The 21,850-nt window shown below is 34.4% G+C and overlaps 1 protein-coding gene across 12 annotated transcripts in view; it reads left to right on the plus strand.

Annotated features, from left to right (window-relative positions):
• The window catches only part of ATP2B2 (ATPase plasma membrane Ca2+ transporting 2), a 415,521-nt gene that overhangs the window by 366,409 nt on the left and 27,262 nt on the right, over positions 1 to 21,850 (plus strand). For all 12 annotated transcript variants that reach the window (XM_082768047.1, XM_082768054.1, XM_082768052.1 and 9 more), the window contains 5 exons: positions 3,644 to 3,823; positions 4,718 to 4,805; positions 11,926 to 12,032; positions 12,646 to 12,837; positions 20,796 to 21,009. In XM_082768047.1, the coding sequence (XP_082624173.1) occupies positions 3,644 to 3,823; positions 4,718 to 4,805; positions 11,926 to 12,032; positions 12,646 to 12,837; positions 20,796 to 21,009 (781 nt within the window). The remainder of the gene's footprint in view (positions 1 to 3,643; positions 3,824 to 4,717; positions 4,806 to 11,925; positions 12,033 to 12,645; positions 12,838 to 20,795; positions 21,010 to 21,850) is intronic.

Consider the following 21,850-nt stretch of genomic DNA (forward strand, 5'->3'; position numbering starts at 1 on the left):
AGAAGATGAAGGAAGAAAAACATTTTATTTCTAAAATTATCTAAATAATGTACTGAATTTCTTGTAGATAACACCTTTTAACACCAGAATACTAACAAATGTTGGACAAATCTGCAGTTGTTTTGGGGAAATTTGTTTTGAGGGGATTTTTCTCCATATCCCTTTTGACTGTTTCATTGTGGTAAGATCAAAAGAACCTTCAAGCCATAACAAAAGCAATTTCAGAAAATGGTGTCTGTATGAAATATCTGACTTAGTGGGAATTACGTATCACTTAAATTGTTGCAAATAGTAAGGTGTTGTGCTCTTATAAATGACCTTCTTATTTTGCAAGAATTAGTCCAGTAATTAAATATAGACACACCATTGGAGTTTATGAATTTTCAAAGTGTCTTCTGCAGGGGAAAAGCATAAAAATGTGAAATATTACTACAACTTCTGTTTTATTAATATTCTCAGTATTCATGGACATCAGGTTTTATTCTATCAGAAATGGCAGATTAGCTAATTTCAGTGAAGCAATGCAGTGTCACCATCCTGACAACCTGTATTTTCCCTTATATTGTGTTAATGTCTATAATGGAAAAGGCTGCATTTTTCCCTTAAGATGATCTTTGGAGTTAATGGCATACAAATTTATAGCTCCCCTAGTTTCTCAGAGCTGCTCAGAACACACCCTTGGTGTGTTCAGGTTGTCACATATTTGACATACCTGCTGTATCAGCAGTGTCATGCTAGCATGGTCTCAGACATGGGAGTGCTGCATCTGTTCTGGTTATACTGCAGGGCACTTTCTTGCTATTGCTTTTCCTTCCATGCATACTATTTGGATGAATTATTCAACGATATCCAGCAACTGACCAGTTTTGACTGGAGTGTAACCACTGGACATCCATGAATTTTGCATACTTCTTTGGTTATTTAGGTTGATGCAATTCAGACTCTGGCTTATTCATTGTTAGTAGCTGGCTTTATCAAGCACTGAGATACTGGCTTGCCATTAAGCTTTTTTTACATTTTTTTTCCTTTGATAAATATACAAGAAGAGAACAAACAGAATGCTATCTCATGCCTATAGAGATTTGTCTGTTGTTTTTGACAGCTTTTCTACTTCAGCTTTAATGAGTCTATACTGGCTTATACTGATTTGCCAATGTACACCTACATTTTTTTTATTTCTGGAAGAATGTAAATCATTTCTACATTCCACCTATTTGTCATCTGATTTTGATAGTTACTTGTGCATTGCATAATTTATACATGCACACATCTAAAGTTTTTTTTTTTTTTTTTACAAAGAGAAAGTGAAAAAAATAAATTGAAATGTGTATCTAAATTCTGCAAAACTGATGGAAAATGTCTGCTTCTACTGCCCACTCAGTCTGCCAACACTTTCTTCCCTACAGCATTAAAAAATATGAACAATATTTTAACTGTAATTATTGTACACAGTGTAAATCAGATACCACCCACCAGCTGTCCAAAAATGAGAGAAGAGGGAGGTAGAATTATTTTACTAGTTATAAGTTAGTTTGAGGTGTATTTGAAACTAGGTTGTCCTCCCATGACCTTGTTTAATAGGACTGGCACTTTGTGTGATTTTTTATTATTATTATTTATTTTTTTTTCTGTTTGTACTGTAATTTATTTTTCTCCTTCATGGTTCATATGCTGTGCTGGATTTACAGACAGTCATGTAAATTTGTCATACCCTATGCGCGAGGGTCACTACAGTTAAGTGGATACTAAGGGCACTCCAAACTGGCAAATGGGATGTAGCCAAGATTATTAATGTGGAAAATGGGTAACTCAGTAGTCATTTGCTTAAGTAATAGATCTGATCTGGTTGTAGGTGCCCCATAGAAGTCAACTTTGTACTGTTAAAAGGCTCAGGTAGTCCAGATGATGCTTCCAGGATACATCTCATGGGAAGAACATTTTCAATTAGTAGAGAGAAGGGAATAGGTAGATAAACGTTTATTTTTTCTCTTGCTTCTGTAATCTCTATTGCCAGAGAGTCGTTCTGCAAACTGCATTCTGTGTGTATGGTTTGAGGAAGAAGCGGTTTTCTTCATAGTCATGAGAAAAGTACTAGTCTGCTTGTCAACTAGGTGTTAGTTTAGTTAGGTGCTGTGGAAAGCAGATGCCTCATAACTGCCTCTTGTTTATTAAAAAGGGAAGAACACAGCTGACCAGAAGAGCCATTATGCCCTTTGTTCCACGTTGATTTATAACTGTTGGAGACATTTCTAATCTTATACAAATGAATAACACTATTTTTTCCCGAGGAAAAAAATATTTCCTCAGGAAAAAATATTTTAATAAAGATGCAGAAACATGGTGTGAAATTGTACTAACTCATTAGAATAATCATTATCTACAATACAGTTTAAGGGCATATAATTTATTTTTAGTGTGACGTTCAGTCCAAGATACCCAGCCTTTCTGGCCCCATGAACTCATTAGGACCCCAGCAGTTCCCATGCCGGATCAGAGCAGGGGCTGTCAATCTGTCAATCAGTTCAGCATCCTGCCCCCAGCAGTGCCCGCTACAGCTATGGAGGAAGTTAAAATATCTAGCAATACAAAAAGGTAGCAGTGTGATGTTGTGGATGGCGTCTCCTTTTCTTGATATTTTTCTGTATTAATGGATGAGATTAATCCACTCTAATTGACATTAAGTTCTACAGTGTACTTATCTGATAGAGGTCATAATCAGCAAATTGCACTGAATTGGCAGTAGAAAACTTCGCTATTGCAGCCACTAATATCCCTTTCCATGCCCTTTCTTAAACCAAATGGGATTGTTTTAAAATTTGTTGATAATTATTAAAAATGACAATTCTTTTCATAATCACATCCTTTGCTTATTGGTTATTTTCATTACAAAATGATTTTTTATTTTTAAATAAGCTGATGCCAAATATACAATGCCAACATAGCTTCTGCATTGATCTCACAGACCTGTCAAACACTGAATTCTCCCTCATTGGTACGTATACTGTGCAACAGGAAAAGTTGGTTTTATGCAGAAAGAGGGTAACTAATCATTTGTCATTTTTAGAGTTTTGGAATACGTTATTCTTTAAATATTAAGCTCATGTATATTTGGGAATACCACCTGTTGATATGCATAAATTAGGGTAATAATGCTGAATTCTAAAATGTTTTAGATAATCTTATTGAAAGTTTGGATCAGATGTTAGATAATTTTCTGGACAAAATAACTGTGTTCTCAGTGCATGTATATTGAATATAAAGTTTTCATTTTTTTAATTTTTTTTTAATATACGGATATTGATTATCTCCGTTTTGACGTATATTGAATATGTTAGGTACCTTAATTTCTAAAGGTCAAAAAATATGCAGAGTACTCCTGTTTGTATCAAAATCAGGAGAAGCTTAAGGCAAGTGATCAGAAAAATGGTTTGTATGCTTCTTGCTACGAGATTTGTCTTGCCTCTGGTGTAACCTCAATTCTGTAGAAGTCAAATAGCTTTTAATCTATGCCATAATATGGATGATTTCCCTTTTTATTTCATGAATTTCTTAGCCTAAAAATATCCTAACTGGAAACATCCAACTTGTATTTATATTTCATATCTATCTCATATTTTCTTTCCTATTTATATTGCTTTTGAAGGTCCCAGAAGCCATAAGAAAGTGCCAGCGAGCTGGAATTACGGTCCGCATGGTCACTGGAGACAACATCAACACAGCACGCGCCATTGCCATAAAATGTGGAATCATTCATCCAGGAGAAGACTTTCTTTGCCTTGAAGGAAAAGAGTTTAACAGAAGGATCCGAAATGAGAAGGGAGAGGTAATTCATATAGTAAATCCATACATATTAATATGGTTTACAAGTAGTGAGAACACTGAAATGTTCTTTCACCTGCACCAATGCGTACCTTATTTCAGTAAAGACTACTTGGAGATATTGGTATTTCTTTCTAGAAGTATCTTTCTTTTTTTTTTTTTTTTAAATACCATTGAAAATCCAGTCTTTACTTCTTATCATGCAGAGCCATTATAAATTTAGTGCTAGCCTTATTTAGCAGTTTTTAGAACCATAGCACTAGTATACAAGAAATCAAAACTAAGTACATTAGAAACAGGTTTGTTAGCAAAGAGAAGGAACACAACAGCAGTCTGCAGGTTTAAGTCTCATGAATTCAGTCTGTACAAAGAACCAGTTATGCCCACTTTATTTTGTACCACTTTATCTAATCCATGTACTGCGATATTCACTCATTCTAATGATTTCAGTAACTTAGTCTATTCTCAGAAGATTTTTAATTCCACATATAAAAGATGGAGCTAACACACGGACTGTAGAAGCCAGCTTTAAAAAACAAAACTCTGTCTGGACACAGTCATTTACTCCTTGAATTGACTGATGGAATCCTGGGAGCATAAGGATATGCTATGGATATGTCCTTGTTGCTGTTGGTGTACAGAGAAAATTCTGCCATTATTAGTGCCAAAATGAGGTGAAGAACTTGTATTATAATGCAGAATAAAAGAACACATTTGTAGTTGTAAACGTTTGATTGGCTTTGAGAAGTTACATATTTGTTATTATATACTTTGAGAAGTTATATATTTTACATATGTGTATATGGAATATATACATTATATACTTTGAGAAACTATATATTTTGCATTTTGCTCATCACAGACTAATCATTATGTTGTTGGTTTTGTTGCTTTCCAGATTGAGCAAGAGCGAATTGACAAAATCTGGCCAAAACTTCGAGTACTTGCTCGGTCATCTCCCACAGACAAACACACTTTGGTAAAAGGTGAGTAAATTGTAATACATCACGTAAATTAATAAATCATGTAAATTAATGCCAAGGTTATTGAAATATGGTTGACGCATCTTCTGTACTGTAAAAATGTTACTGTTAACACTGTATCTGAGTTATCTGTAATTATACATCTCTGTTGTATACATAATACAAGGAAGCTTTCTTGGTAACGAAATCTCTTGTGTTTGCATCCTGTCTGAACCTTCAAATGAAAAATAACAAGAAACTGGTTGGCAGGAATAACAGAAATACTAGTAAGTTGTGTGGCAAGTAGAAGTAATCTCTTATTTGCCTTGGGACTTTTTAACTGGACTGGAATGAGGCTCTGCCAGGGAAGAGAAAATGCGCGTGTGCTAGCCGGAAAAATATTATTGAGAAATGGCTAATTTTTCATATAAATAAGAGGCAGAGTAGATTTTAATCTCCTTGAATATACCTCTTTATGAAAACAAAAACAAAAACAAAAAACAAAACAAAACAAACCAACCAAACAAAAAACAACAACAACAAAACAAACAGAAAAAAACAACCAAGAACAATTTCATTTAGAGTAAATCAATCATCACTCAGGTTTTTATGCTTCTGTTGTCCCACAATTATATTTAGATAGTATTCCAAACTAAAAACTTTCCGTGTGGCAATAGCAGTTTTCATATGTCATATAAAATGTAGGCATAGAGTTCCATTTTCCTATAGGCTTTGTAATTGTATGATATGAACAGGCTTCCTTCAGATTTTCAGCTGTATGTTTAGAGTCTGTTTTTGTCCTATAAAAACTGTGCCATACAAACCATATTCTCTCACCATTCCATCTGCAGATAGAATGCTCCTATGAAAGATGGATTCATATTCACAGCATTCTTTATGAAGCCTTCTTCAAATCTGTATCTGACACTTCTTGCTGGCATGATATTTTATTCTATTGACCTTGAAGCTCACGCTTAAAAGCTTATTAAATCAGAAAATTTCTGATCTGGGATAGCATCATTTCTGGCCACAAAAAGATGTTTCCATCTGTCTGACTGCTTAAATAATTCAGATTTAGGTAGAAAACAATTTCTAGCTTTATCCTTTTGGATGCCAAGGTTTTATTGATATGACTTCGTAGATGACTGACTATAAAAGCTTTTGATCTGGATATAATCTTTTTAAAATGCCTAAATGACCTTAGAGCAAAAGCTCCCTTGAGAATTTGAAAATTGGATCTGTTGGGCCCTTTGGGATTGGGACCAGTGTATGTGAAGAACTCAAGAAGCATGGTTCATTCAGGAGAACTAATATACCTGTAAGCTCTGTCATAGTGCAGAAGATGAGGCAGCTGGAGACAGACTGCTGTTACTCAGCCTCTTGAGACCGTATTTAGACCAGTCGTCTCCAAAGTAGGGTGTACACATGCCAGGAGTTATGCAAGACAATCCAGTGGGGTGCAGGAAGAAAATATTTCTAGCACCATTCATAAATAAACGTTATTTTAAGAATGAGATTTATTTTATTTATCCAATCCTTTTAAAACTCTATTTTGTGTATTTTTTCTAATGTATAAAATACTTCGGCACGTAAGTATACATATGCACAATTTGTAAATACTATGCATAATATTGGGGTGTGTGCTCAAAATTTTTTACTATTAGCTGTGCACAATCAAAATGTTTGGGGACCATTGATTTGGGCAACATAATTACTTGCTCTCCTTCTCAGAATTCAAACAGCAAAAAGTCAGCTGAAATATCCGCACTTCCTTCGTGCATACAACACACTGTGTTATAGCTCTTATAGGACATGACTTGTAAAGCCTAATATGGTTTTATTTGTTTCAGAAGCACACAACAATTTGTTTCATTAAGTTGATTAAATAAGTCCCTTGGGAGTACTTATTTGAATCACATAGGACTTTCCCGTAAGAGGAGAATGGAACCTTTGCCAGAGAAAATAAAATCAATAATAGCTGAAGAAAAATAAGCAACAATTTAATGATGTTCTTTATCATAAGCACTTTGACAATACAAAATATTTACTACTACTGAATGTCTTATATAACTGGTACAATTAATATTTTAAAGATACGGCAGGGTCAAGAGAGAGCAATTAAATATCCAACAAAGTTCAAGAACAAGTCTGTGGAAATCAGGATGGATTTTTTTGGATGGTATACTCCAAGGGCAATTAAAAGTTACAAGAAACTATTTAAATGTTCACCAATTTTGGGATTCTTGTTAAAATGTTACGTTTTTCTCAGACACTTGAGGGATCAAGAGGATTTTCTATTCTTTGATGTATTCTATCTGCTTTAGGGTAAAAACACACATCACAAAATAAACTTTTTTAAAAAATATATTTAATTTTTAATGACATACTGCTGCTGGAGGGAACATTTTTTTGTGTCTTTAATACAGCACAGTCCCACCCAGCAAAAGGATCATTTTTCTTTTACATTTTTCTTTTTACTACTGCTAGGGGACTAGAGAAAGGCATGGTTCAGCATTTCAGGCTGCGTAGACAGTGTTCTCTCAAATATTTATGTCTTTGAAGATTTTTCAATAGATTGAAAAAAATGTCAAAGTGGTTTAGCATCACAAAGTGTTTCAGTGAAACCAAAACATTTCACTTAGACATCTCAATCCAACTGAAATACAATTTCTTAAAGACTTCATGAAGTCTGTTGGTATGATTTCATTTTTTTTTTACCCTATTTCAAAATACAAGAATAAAAATGCATGTCATCTATAATGATATTATTGCTGAAATATTTCAATATTGTCAGATTGTTATTTTAAAATAAGAAGCAAATGCTTACTACTCATGAAAACAACATTCTCATCTTATCAGAAGGTATAGAGAGTATAAAATAACAAGCTAAAGAAGCTGTGTTTTCAATGTTTAAATTCATCTGGAATTATTTTAGTGTGATACTAAAAAGAACGTTCTTGGAAAGCCGCTTGATTAAAAAGCAGAAAGGGAAAGGGAACTTTAAAAAAGAAAAAAATTTTCTAATAATTACCCTTAATTTCTAAAATATTTCAAATATTATTGCGTGGGATGGTATTATACTCCTGATATCATTGTAGTGGATATGCCATGAGATTAGGTAAAATAATAAGAATAATAGAAAAAAATATTGAAATTCTGAAATTAAATAGCAGTATTGTGCAAGTTGCAATTGGTTTTGATTTCCATTTGAAATAAAATTTAAATATTTATTTTTATTCAAATTCATGTAAAGAAATATTCAGAAAGTTGACATGTTCCATAATGCAAAAAGTTGGCTTTGACCAACACTTCCCAAAAGTGATGAATATAAGAATAGTTTAAAGGAAGCAGGAGGTATGCTACAAGTGAATCTACAGTTTTATACTTTAAATACTATCTAGATCTTTGTCATCAGTGTTAGGAATAACTTTGTGAAGGTCCTGATGCTTTCAAGGTTCCCCTTTTATGTTTCACATTGCTGGTGCCTGCTCAGAACAGAAATCTTTGTATTTATGCCATAGTCTTCTCTGGCATTCTAATATCACGAACTTTGCAGAGCACTCTTAACTATTGCCAATGCTGTCTGTAATGTTTTATAAAACACTTTTATATTAATCTTTAAAGATCTATTCCTGCAAGTAGGCAAGCATTTAACTTAAATGAATTTAAATTTTCTCTTTCAGTCAGATTTTCTAAATTCTTGTTAGATAAACATGGAGCTTGAAAAAGTTAGGAAATATTAAAAAACAATGTGAACACAATATGCCTACAAAAATATATTACTGCATCTGTGTATGCTTGGCTTGTCAAAGACAGATAAATGTGTAAGTGTATGGGATAATCAACTTTCCAGCATCAATAACATCAATAACACTTGAACTTGTGTCCATCTTTGTATGCTCTGCTGTGGCTAAGTTTTCCCTGTCTGCCTGTTTTGAGTCAACCATTTTAGACAGAATAAGATACCTAAAACAGCTTTTTTTTTTCTCTCTTTTTTTTTTTTTTCTCTCTCTCTCCCAGAACCAGTTTTTTTTTTTTTTTTTTTTTTTTTACTGATGTGGCTCTAAGGGTGACAATGCAAATAAGAATTGTTAAAATGAAGTGGCATTTGTTCCACAGTAAAGGGAAAACCCGAGGCTGCAGTTGATGTTTTTGATCTGACTATGGGTACAGACACTTTCCCTGTAAAAGAAATGGAAGACACAATGTTGCTTAATATTCTTTATAATATTATCCTGCAAGGGCTTGATTTAATGCTTGCATGATGTTAGATGGGAGGAAGGTAGGAGATATACGATGTATTTCACTTTCACTTTTGTATGTAATGCTGGTATCTTTTATAGCAAGCGTGCACATACAGTGCTCCTCTTGATGGCTATACATGGTTGTTTTAAAAAAAAAATCTTTTCCTTCATCAGAAACAGTTGCTTGCTCTGACACATATATATCTTAAAGAATCTACATGATTCCTTCCCAAATTCCTACAGCATCAATGGAATCTGTGTGTGGAACGTACTGTAATGTTGGGTTCTGCATGCATTCCTGTGACTGTTGAACAAAGTTCCCTTTTGACAGAGAAAAGTTGTAGCCTAACAGCTTGAGATGAGGGCACAGATCAATGAAACAGCAAAGGCTGTTTTGGGAGGAAGCTTTGCCACATTTTATGAATTTGCCTGCTGTACTTCGCAAACTGTTTGATTAACATGATGTATGCAAGTCTTTGACTGGAGTAAAGCAGTTTATTTTGTAGAATTTTCCTGGCTGTTAGACATGAGAAATTAATATGGAAATTTCTTTTTAGCTATTGTAAATGAGTAGAAATGGGCATTCTCTGATTGCCAGTCTGTCAGATCATACACTTATTTAAGTTTTTTATTGATCACCAAAGCAGTAGTTCTCCATAGTAGAGGGAGAGCCCTTCCTTGGCATCCCTCCCTTCTTTGGTGTCCTTACACCTTTTGTGAAATCTATACAGGCATATTAGTTGATACTGAAGAAAACTCTTGAAGTGAAACCATGAATGCTTACCACAGCCATTAACAAAATTATATCAAAAGAGAGGGAAAAAAAAAGGGGAAAAGCAAGCAGAGTTAGGAAGTAGAGTGCTGGAAAGAAGACAGTGATTTAGAAATGTGGGGAAGGGAGGAAGGACATATTAAAAATACTATGAAGTCAAGGAGCATGGGTATAACTATGAATAGCTATAGTAAATAATCTGAATCCCTAATAATTGCTACTGCTTCATTTTAGAAATTAGTCTGATGTTCAAAGTAAAGTTCCTCCATCTATATAGTTTTGTCCCACGTCTTCATGTAGTTCTAATGACGCTGGCAGTGGTGAGTGTGGCTGAGATGCTGATGGTAACCAAGACCATTTTATTTCTTTCCATGATTGCTGATTATGCAGTTCTGTGTTCTGGAGGGTGGTTGTCTCATCCTGGCTGTGTAATTTGCTTTTATGGATAAAAATAGGCAGTCAGGTAGTGAATCATTGACATTTGTCCACTATTTATAGCCATTAGGAGGTCATCTGTTAAACTCTCTTCAGCTTCATCTGGGCTATGCTCCCATCTGGAATCTAATTGTGAGAGGATGTTCTCTACCTGGTTGGAGCAGTTAATAGCATGAGGTGTTGGAGTTTTAATGAATTTCTTCAGAAGCTTAAATTATTAATTTAACATCAAAGGGTATATTGATAACAAGAAGGGAAGACAAGATAAATGTTTTTAAAAGCAATGGCAGCTGATGTTCCTGTTTATTTAGTAATACCAAAGACAAGTCACCCCAACAAACTGAAAGCTCTAGTTATAAGATCATATCAGAATAATATGCTATTTATCTGAGTTCATAGTGCTAATGGAAAGTGAATTGCATGTTGGTTTTTTGCTTTTTTTTTTTCTTCTGATTTTCTTGAGACTGAAAAATACAGGAGGATGGTTACTGCTTTCCTTTTGCATTGCAATCTTCTGGGTGCCTGATAAGCCCAAACTTTGCCAAGAGGCAGCTATTGCTCTGTAGTCTGCAATTTCCTATTTCTGTCTGATTATCTGATATGGGAGTTATTTTTTTTCCAGAGTAGCTGAAAGCTTTTTACACTGGGCAGGTTTTGATAATTGTTTTTAGAGGATACAACTTTGTGCAAAGTGTGTTAAAAAAGGAATTTTCTTATTTTCCCCTCATGTTACCTAATATAGGGAGTTGTTCTTATATGCTACATAGAAATCCTATATTCCTACTAAGTCGGCAAAGGGACTCTGACATGGAAATAAAAACATGAGTGGAGAACAATGCCCATCCCATTAAAATACAGAGCCGCTTCTATGACCTTAGAAAAAGTATTTAATCTTTTCTTTACTTTCCCTATCTGCATAAGTGGAAAATACTTTTGTTTGTGCTAATTTGGTGAAACTCAATTCACCATTTAAAGTAGTGTTTTCATTTTGAGATCATTTGACAAATTAAAGTGGAAATTATTTTATTATGACTATTTGAATGTTTTGCTCCATAATTTAAATAATTATTTTATATCTTCTCAACCATCGTTTGGCAGAGTTGAATGTCTCTCTGTTAAAATGCTAATTTGGCTCCAACTAAATAAAATTCATCAATGGCATTTGTTATCTTTAGGTTAAACTGATTGCCAGAAGGCAAACCAGTGGAACAGATATTATAGTTAAGACCCAGTTTAAGAAACCTTTAAGCATGAACTTAAATCTTCAAAAAAAAAAAAACAAAACAAACAAACAAACAAACAAAAAAAAAACATTGAATTTTAACTGGGGAGCTGGTCTGAAATGGTTTTACTGTGACATGTAATTTTTAATAGTAGAAGTCTTCCAGAAGAACATAGTGAGACAATGTCATTCTCTATGATGCCTATGCAAGTGTTATTGATGTTTTGGTGGTGCAGGATCAGATCTTTCCATAAAAAAATCTAGTAGCAATGTTGAATAGTACATAATAGAGGTGGCATGGCTTTCATTGTTATTTTCCTTAGAAATCAACTCTGTCAATCTCCGTAAAACATGTTGGTATATTACACCATACGTAGTTGGTATTACACACATAGCTATTTTTAGAGGTAAGTTTTGTCTTGCTAACATATAAACACACTGTATACACACTCGTATATACATTTTTTGCAGGTATTATTGACAGCACCCAGGTGGAACAGAGACAGGTTGTAGCTGTGACTGGTGATGGAACCAATGATGGACCAGCACTTAAAAAGGCTGATGTTGGCTTTGCAATGGTATAATCTGCGTATTTATTGATGTTTATGTCATTGTAAATCTGCTGTAAGAAGTTTTCCATTCATGAAGTGTTGAGAAAATTGCTTAATGAAGCAATATATTGCCTATACAGTAGAACAGACTCAGTGTTCATCACAACAGCAGAATACTATTTCACTTTGCTAAAAACTATTGCTACATGTGAAGATGTCTTCCCAACATACTTTGACTCTTAAGATATCTTAATATACTAGATTATATATTAAGATATGTAATTCTCATTGTTATCAATTCTGTTCATGTATATTAATATAATATCCTAAAAAAAAAAAAAAAGAAGGAAAAAACTCAAAAGATTGTTAGACAATAAGCTGATAATTTAAAGCACCCAGAAGTATCATCACATGAATTCCACTGTTCTCTGTCAATGCCCTTTTCTGCCTCCTTACTCACTTTCAAAAACAGGTCCAATTAGCCATCATCCTAGCAAATATAAAATGCAGAATATACTCAGCAGTCATTGTGATGGTGCTGGGGAATCTTACTGTAACTATGGACTTTGAGTATGCAGGGATTTGTGTTCTAACTGTCAGTGTACTTCCCAGTAATTTTATTCTCAATTAATTTTTCCAGGGTATTGCTGGAACAGATGTTGCAAAGGAAGCCTCAGATATCATCCTAACAGATGACAATTTCAGTAGCATTGTAAAGGCTGTCATGTGGGGACGCAACGTCTATGATAGTATCTCAAAATTCCTTCAGTTCCAGCTCACTGTTAACATTGTGGCTGTGATTGTGGCTTTCACTGGCGCGTGCATTACCCAGGTAAGATTATCTTCCGGCATTGCTTAAAGTATGGGTTCAAATCCTACCCATGCTTCATTGCCTCTTAAGTGATGATGCTTTACATTTAATTCTTACTTTGTACAACAGAAAGCATGCTTTCTGAAGTTCTTCTGAAAATTAAAGTATTGGGGATCAAACTGGTAAGTGTTAAATAGCTGTTGACAAAAGAAAGTGTACAAATCCACTTTCTCCTAAAAGTAAATTACTTTCAAGAACAACTAATACTGGTTCTGCTTCTGTACAGCTCCCTGTTTTTGATTACTTATTATTGCCATGATTGAGCCTCTGGCATCAGGGAAGAAAATGTCAAAGACTGGAAAAAGGAAGAGTCTGTGTGACTTTGCCTTTCTCTTTCAAAATATTTCACTCTTAAGTATGTATTTAGTGATGGATTATGGAATGAGATTATGATTTTCAAGTTAGCAGTGAATAGAAGTAATCCCAGCAGAGGAGTTTTTTGACTGATAAATATTTTGTTGCTTTCAGGCAAGTCCTTTTAGTTTTAAGTGCAAACAATAAGCCAATTAAATAACACATATAGTTGAACTTTGATTTCTTTTTCCCCCTCTACACTAATCCCTTATTGTAATCCTGATGTATGTGTAACATGTCTAGGTCTTTTACAAAAGCATACTGTGTATTTTCCTTCAAATTACTACTTTTTGATGAATAAAATTTTATTTTACCTAGCAAGAAACCAGCATGTATTTAGTGGTTTGTATTTAGGGTACTAGGGCTTGTTCTTCGTTAGAAAATAGCAAAAAATGGAGGCTTGTTAGTGCTGTTACTCCCCCAACCCCAAATTAATGTGTATTTCAAATGCTGCAGACAGGTGCTATTACAAAAGGCCTCTTTTGGTTGAGATGCACTATGGGAGAGCTGACGCCTCCCTGCATTGTGCATCATACAGATGCACATGCTTGTTCCAGCAGGTAAATTCCACCTCATGCACACCTGAGCAGAACAATGAATAAGTCATTAGCTCTGCTCCAGGGTAAACTTACATTGCAATCATGGAATTGATACTTGAAACCAGAAACTCAGGTACCTTTACAAAACCGTGAGGTCAAACTTCTCCTAAGCCTTGACTGACATTTAGAGGCCTTATCTGTGCTGTGAAACAATTAATTTGTTTTCTGAGAGGTAAAAAATTGTGAGCTGCTAAGTGCTTGTTCCCTACCATGCTGCCTTCCAAGTCTTGATGATGTCTTGTTGTCACAGCTGAGCCTGTGCTATGGGACAAAATTATTGACGTCGAGGCAGAAGTTGGAAACTTTTCATTTTCCCTTGGGAAATATTTCCAAGCATATTGAGAAAATGTTTAACCATGAAGTAGTTTTTACTGCTAACGGAAATTACATGAATAAGAACTAAAAATGTGGAAGGTAAATCCTCCTGGATTTTATCAATGGTACAGAATAATATACAATAAAGTGCTAAAAGCAACATAGTCAGAATACCAGAATTGGAACTGAGAGGACTGCTTCCTTTTGAGCCCGTGTTTTATAGACATTCCATCACTGCCTAAACACATTTATGTAAGGTGATTTTTTTGGGGTTAGCATCCACGGTTTTTCAATTGCTTTGTGAAAGCATTAAGGGAAATATGTTCTAGCTGTTAACTAAGTATTTTCTATTTTATTCTTGAAGAAGTAAACATTTCTGAGTCAATAAAAGGACTTTTTAAAATCAATACTAAGTTCTTGTGTAGAGCGTATTCAGTGGAAGCATGTTCTTTCTATTTCCAGAGCTTTTCTCATCCTTTGAATCATTCCATTACCTTCTAAAAGGATTTGGATCAGGCCCAGTGTGTTTGTATTAACCCAATGGGCTGTAAGACCATCACTGAGCCTGTCAAGTTTATTGTCTCTGTTTATAGGTTTTAACATACAACTCCTAGAATTTCTGTATTTCTGCCCAAACAGATTCTTATGCAATTCCTTAATTTGGCAGTAAAAATGCAAATCCAAAGAACAAGGTCTGAAAGGAACTAAAATTGAAACTGTAGCAAAAAGGCAACAGTTATTTCCATTGTAGTTCTGTTTACACTGAACTGCCTGACTGCTGATAATTCCAAGCAGCTCTCATTTCTATCTCATTCAGCAAGGATCTTGCCTTACGAATGAACATTATTATGTTAGGCTTTGACTCAAAGATTCTAGGCAGTGAAAGGGCATTATGTTTGTTTGGCTCATAAGCTCTACTAAAAATTACACTTGGGAACATACTGTACCCTCTGGTTGCTATGAAAATAGCTCTAGTACAAAATGCATGATCGTACTGAAAATCATGGGTACAACAGGGTAAGTGCACACAGCAATAAGTCTGCAAAACTGCACATAGGTCTAAATTATTATTTTGAATGAATCACTTATGTTCTTAATTAACAAAATTAAAATCCATCCTTTCCAAAAAGCAACACAGCTTTCTGTGACCCTCAAAATGAATGTAAAGAAGGTCTGTATTGGACTGAATTTTGCTTTGCTTTCAGGTAGTAGGTTTGGCTTTCTTTGACACAGAGATTATAATTTTAGTCCATGACTAATATTCAGGTTAATTAGTATTACACAGCCTACACTTTTGGTGATTTTATGAAATCTAGAATGATAAAATTTCTATTTAGGTAGTAGTATTCATTTCATGCTTTCTAATGTCACTTCTCTCAAAAAAATTATTCTGCAGTTCAGAAACAGCACATTGGGATACCTTGAGTATAAAGCTTCTTTTAGCGGCTCTTTGATGTTTCTTCTGGTTGTGCTAAAAGGAAGCATAAAGATAAAATCTTTGCTTTGACTGATTTTTCTAACACTTGGCTCGAATTTTGCAACTAAGTGCTTCATTTTGTTCAGTCTTCATCCTGCAGTTGCATTGGTGTGTATGTGCATATGGTCATATCACTGCAGGAGGGACTAGTGAAACTACAGCAACTTGGTTTTAATGAAAGGGTCCAACTGTGTAAGTGCTTATTACCAAAACTAGACCTCCAAGGAGCACACAGTGGATGCATTGCCAAGTACGAGTTGATTTCTTTGGTCCACAGCACCTTAGGAGTGCCGTGGAGAGGTTTAAGAAAAATCTTAAGTAGGGCCTGTAACCATTTGTGGTTGTGAGAATCTGCAGCTTTTTTTTTTTTCTTTTCTTCCTTTTCTTCCTCAAATACATAAATAAAATCAGTGACCTTGCCAAGTTCCACTTAAGGGAACTACAGATTAGCTTAATTCTTTTAATACTAAACAAATGCATATTTATTTATTTATCTACCTGCTGCAGCAAAGTGCTGCTGGCAGAGAGTTATCTACTATATTTCTATTTTGTCCTGGCTTGTTGTTTCAATAGATGTTAAATTTACGACTGTTTAATGTGCATGTTTAACATGCTGCATGCAACCCTCAATGCCATTCCAATGTTACATCAGGATCATAAAGGATTAGAAGTGGGATATTGCAGATTTTATTATGCAGACTAAATGGGACCAATGCAAGCAGTCATTTGCTATCCTATGCATTACATGAAGTCATGTAAAGGTGACAGAAATCATGTTCTAAGTTGCATAGGAATTACAGATATATTGTCATGTATTGCCAAGCTTGGAGAGGCAGCTGCCAAAACTAAGCAGCCCCTAACAAGGATCTAGCTTACATTGGACCTTGCTTCAGTTTAGAGCCACTCAACCTATAGGCCAAGAGTTTTGATAATGAAACTTTGCATTGTGGCTCTATAATTACACTTTATAACACTTTGATATCTAGGCCATACAAGAAAACCCAACTTTATGAACTCTGATTAAAAGCTGAATTGGGGTCACTCAGTCTGCGGCTGCACAGGTGCTGACTCTACACACATCCCCAACCAAAGAGCTCACCACTGTTGTTTGTGCTAGGCCCATGTCTGCAGTTTGCATGGCACGTATAAGATAATGAAAAGATAATTCACTTCATCTTTCAGTCAATCTAATTAATTTACCTTTTTCTGCCTTCTCTGCGTACAGTTCAATGCATGCTTTTAAAATGGTCAGGGCGTGGCCATGTTGACCAGCCTGTTTACAGTTGTCTTTTGTAGTTAGCAATTTTATTCCCCCCGCCCAACTGGATTAATGAGCTGCAAACTCTTGTATTCCAACTTCATTCTGGATACGATCATTCAGTGAGGGTTCTTTTTTGGAGCTCTGCCTATAGTTATGAATTTGTACTTTAAATGAGTCGTTGCACATCTCTGAGCATCATATAGAGTTTCATATGTCCCTTGCAAGACCACAAATTTCATTCTGATTCCAGTACCCAACATATACAGTACCAAGTAAATAATTATGTTTTTATATTTGGACCTGTTAAGTAAAATATAGGGATGTACAATATAAGATTTAAAAATGATGTTGGCCAAATGGAAACATCTTTAACTGGAACTGTAAAGCTAACAGTTCCATCTCTGTGCCATTTTTTTTCTCTGTCTCCAACTGTTGAGGCAGTGTAACTATTCAAAAAGGTTGCCTTAAAGAAAGATAAGACAAAGAACATGTTTTAACATTTTACATTCAAATTGTTATTCTTGTACTTTGAGAAAGACTTAATGTTTTAACAGACATTAGGAACTGAAAACAGTGACTCTATAGGACATTATGTTTGGAAAATTAAATGTTAATTAAAAAGCACTGTAGCAATGAACCACTGCATGAATCACTTATTGTTTTTACAGACCTTGTTCAAAAAATGTGGATGATGTATACTTAAATGTATAAGGCAGTAATTTACATGTTTATAATGTTTTCGTGCAGAACTGTACTTGGCAAATCTTAAAATAATAGCATTGGAAAATTTGAAAAAAAAAAAACCACAAAATCAAAGTATTTACAATTTAGCTTTGTTTTGGGAAGGCGTAGAAGAATGGAAAGAGAACTGCTGAAGAGGTCACTTCCATACAATTACCAGACAGTGTGATGCAGCAGCAGATGTGAAGGCTGAATATATATAAATATATATATATATATTCATTTATGTATATAAACTACCAGAAATACTTATTTTTATGACTGTATGCATGTGTGCTGTGACAAGTAGAAGCAAAGAGGTAAGGGTGAAAATACCTTTTTATTCCCCTACAGTTTGTCATCTAAATCAAAAGTAACAAGCTCTAAAATTTGTGGGGCTCCGCATGTCATAAAAGATTTGCAGTTTATTTCCAGCCTTCAGTGATTTGTACATTTAAGTATTTCCAAGATGAAGTGTAACGTCACTTGATTCAAGGGACGTTTTCCTTTTACCTCTAGGCCAATGTTAACGTATTCCAAGGTCAAGTGGAAAAGAGTTTGACAAATAAGTGGTGATTTTGGGTGGCTTGCAGTTTGAACATCTTCGATCACCAAAGTTTTTGGAAGGCAAAAGAAGGTTTTTTTTTTTTTGCTAGTCAGTCAGTAGTTGAAATGCAGTGAAAAGAACACTGACTTTGCATGCAACTTGTGCAGCTTACCTGAATAAACTTTGTAATGGAAGACTAGGCTACCTTAGCTGATATGTATTTTCCTCAGTTTCCACGAACTAATCAGAAATCAGATAGAGTTGCAGTGGAAATTTCATTCCACTGCCTCCCCAGACTAATGTGTATTTAATGTTTTGGCTTCAGCTTAGAATGAGCTTTCACACTTGACTGAACAGTGTAGTACTGCCAATAATAGATAATTATTAGAGGTACCATAGCCACCCAAGGTGATTGGCAGTGTGAAATGGTGAGAACATGTTGTTGCCAAAACTGATGACTGCCAATTACAGTTGTGTGATTTAGAGACTGAAGGAATCTAACTTTCTGTTGTGCTGGGAATATGTCAGGCTCTGATTAGACACTTGAACATTTGACTCTTTATTAAGCATAACAGAAATTCAGTTTTTAGTGACATATAAGTCAGCACATGAAACAGCAAATTCAGCTTCTATAACATCTCAAAGTAGGGGATGTTTCTTGAGAAAACTCATTACCTAGAGAGGTAAAAAAAATATGACAAGGGAAATTTTTCAGTAGAAAATGTGTTTATCCTGTGGTTTTTTTGTTTGTTTGTTTGTTTGTTTGTTTTTGTTTTTTTTTTTGTTTTTTTTTTTTGTCTAGGCAGTATAAACTAACTTCTTTTACTGTAAGTACTCTCCTTGCTTTTTAGCCATAAGTATTAATAAAAATAAATGAGGTCTCATATTTGTTGCAAAGTTTGTCCTGACTAGTTTTAGTTTTTTTCTCCACCTCTGAAGATACAGGCTTTTCCTCTTTCTGCAGCTGCATATCAAATGAGTGAACTGAATCTCCAGATAAGCCCAGTTAATGCAACCCATGACCAGAATCTATGGTCAAGAATCTATTAATGCTATTCTTCCTCCCTTCCCTGGTGTACCCAACTTGTAAGACTTAAACAGTAGTTTGCTTAAATTTTCTCCATCCATGTTAGTAAGTTAAAAACTGTTTTGTTTTGTTTCTTTTCTTTTTTCTTTTTTTATTTTTAAATGTATCAAAATGTGTGTAATTATAAGTCTGTTAAAAATGTTTTCAAGAGGAAGTAATACCTTAACTCAAGGGAGAGTTGAAATATAATATTGTGTTATTTGGGATACTGAATGGATGTTGGCCCTCATAACTTGACAATACTTTGTTTAAGATAAATATTTAACCCCTTGAAGAAGAGGGCAGAGTTCATAAAGAGGTTTTCTAGGATTTGATTTATTTTGTATGGTGTTCCATTAATTTATTTCATTCAAGACTGCCTGATACTAAAGTAATACATAAAAATGGTGATCTGATCTTCAAACTTTCACCCTGTAGATTGACTCCCATTATAAAATTTGTCATACTGATATCTTACTACTTTTGAGATTCCATTTTCCTAATAATAAGGTCTATTTGAAAGAGAAAGCAGATCTTAAAAATGCTGCCTATTTTATATTCAGTTTAAAGTCATAGGAAGTTCTCAGTTACAAAACAAACAAAAAACCAACCTATTTCATTTTTCCTGTTATGGCTCCTTGAAGCAATTGCAACAGTCTATCATTATAGCTGCCCCAATGAATTAAAAATCAAATTTGTATAATAACCGTAACAACCGTCTACATTTTCTCCTAAGGTCAGTGTTAGTTTTATTTATTTACTTTTTTTTTTTTTTTTTTAAATGTTTTAAACGTAATCTAAAATTCTCTGTAATAACGACCATAGACTCTTTCTTGAATTAAGTGAGGAAACAGCTCCTTCTAGTGGTTGGTGATCTGTTTCAGAAAATAAATTATCCTGACGAGCAGTAACTTTTTTCTTCTTCTTTCTAGTTCCATAGGTTCAGATATGCTATCATCTTACCCAACAAATGAGTCAGGATTTGCTTAGTTTTGCAAATCTGATGTATTGTAATGAGTTTCTGAATATTTTTAAAATTCAAATATTGGGCATTTTTTTCTTCACAACTGTTTTTACAAGGTCTTAAGTAAAACATTAAATCGTCTTAATAATTGTTTCATCATTTTTTAATAATTTCAAGCTGTTTCCAAGAACAGATAAGTAAGACATAATTAATGAATCATTGCTTTTAAAATTGCTTTGTACAACTTTTCTTTCAGGAAAGAAACCTTGTGTTACGTGTAATTACTTAAATTCAGTTACCAATTCAAGTGTTATGCACATACTAACAGCCAGGATTTTGAAATGTGTTATAAAGTGTTAAAGTTATACTTTAGAAATATTGTCTGATTATAAATGTTCTTGATTGAAATGACTCGAGAGAAATCTTTGTTTGGATCACTGTTACCTGTGATTCTGATCTTGTATAGGCAATATAAGAACAGTCGTAGTAGGTCAGACCAAAGTCACTGTATTTCAGTATCCTGTCTCCAGCACTTGTGAGAAATGAAACCGCAGTAAATGACCTGACAACAATTGTTTTTCTAGCAAATAAGTAACTTTCTAATTTGTCTCCACAGGACTCTCCTCTAAAAGCTGTACAGATGTTGTGGGTCAATCTGATTATGGACACCTTTGCCTCACTTGCTCTGGCCACTGAACCTCCAACAGAGGCTCTATTGCTAAGAAAGCCATATGGCAGGAACAAACCTCTCATATCCCGTACCATGATGAAGAATATTCTGGGCCATGCTGTTTATCAGCTCACTCTAATATTTACACTTCTTTTTGTTGGTAAGAAAGTTAGGCTTGTTGCTTGGTTTAGAAGTACCTAGACAACGTAGGCTGGCATGTCAGAATGCTTTCAATGTATCTTCTTAATGCACATATCCATAGTTAAAGAAATAGTAGGAGCAAACTGCTTAAAGGAATCAAGAACATTGATGGTAACAGAAGAGACACAATAGAGGGATTTAGTCACTTCTCATACATTCTTCACATTGGGAAGGGCCTTTGAGATTTTAGTCTCCTAGCAAAATATAGATTTGGGCTTAGGCAAAAGAGTGTGTTAAAACATACCACTGAAGATATGTTAAAACATAAATGACTACATTAGACTACATTTTAAACAGACTATCTAGTCTGGTCCTCTCAAAAAAATCCAAATCCTAAAAAATCCAATTTCTTATTTCTATCCTGGTACTTCTGGACTTTTTTTTAGCTCTTGCTAGCAATGGATGCTTTTATTTTTGTGTTTTTGAGAGAGAAGGGAAGGAGGAGAAATGTTATTTGTTGCAGGGAAGTACAAGGCTAATAATAGTTTTCTAATGCTCCAAAATAATGAGTGAATTTGCCCGAAGGTCTGATAATTTTATCAGTTGGGTATTGTTTTCTTGACAATATGTCACTGCTGCTGAATTGCATGTGTTTCATGTGTTTCAGATATATATATTTTATTTGTCATTATATACACACTTTCAAATAAGCTGTAAATGTAAATCTATGGTTCTGAAAATCTTAGAAGTTTTTTGAGCTCTGTTTTAAAAACCTTGCTGCATCTCACCAATAACTGGCAGTTTGTTTGGAATGCTCAAAGGAGGTGATGGTCTGTTTACACTGGAGCTATTTAAAACAA

The sequence above is a fragment of the Aythya marila genome, assembly GCF_965140915.1.
Source record: "Aythya marila genome assembly, chromosome: 10".
In the NCBI taxonomy this organism is placed as follows: Eukaryota; Metazoa; Chordata; class Aves; order Anseriformes; family Anatidae; genus Aythya; species Aythya marila.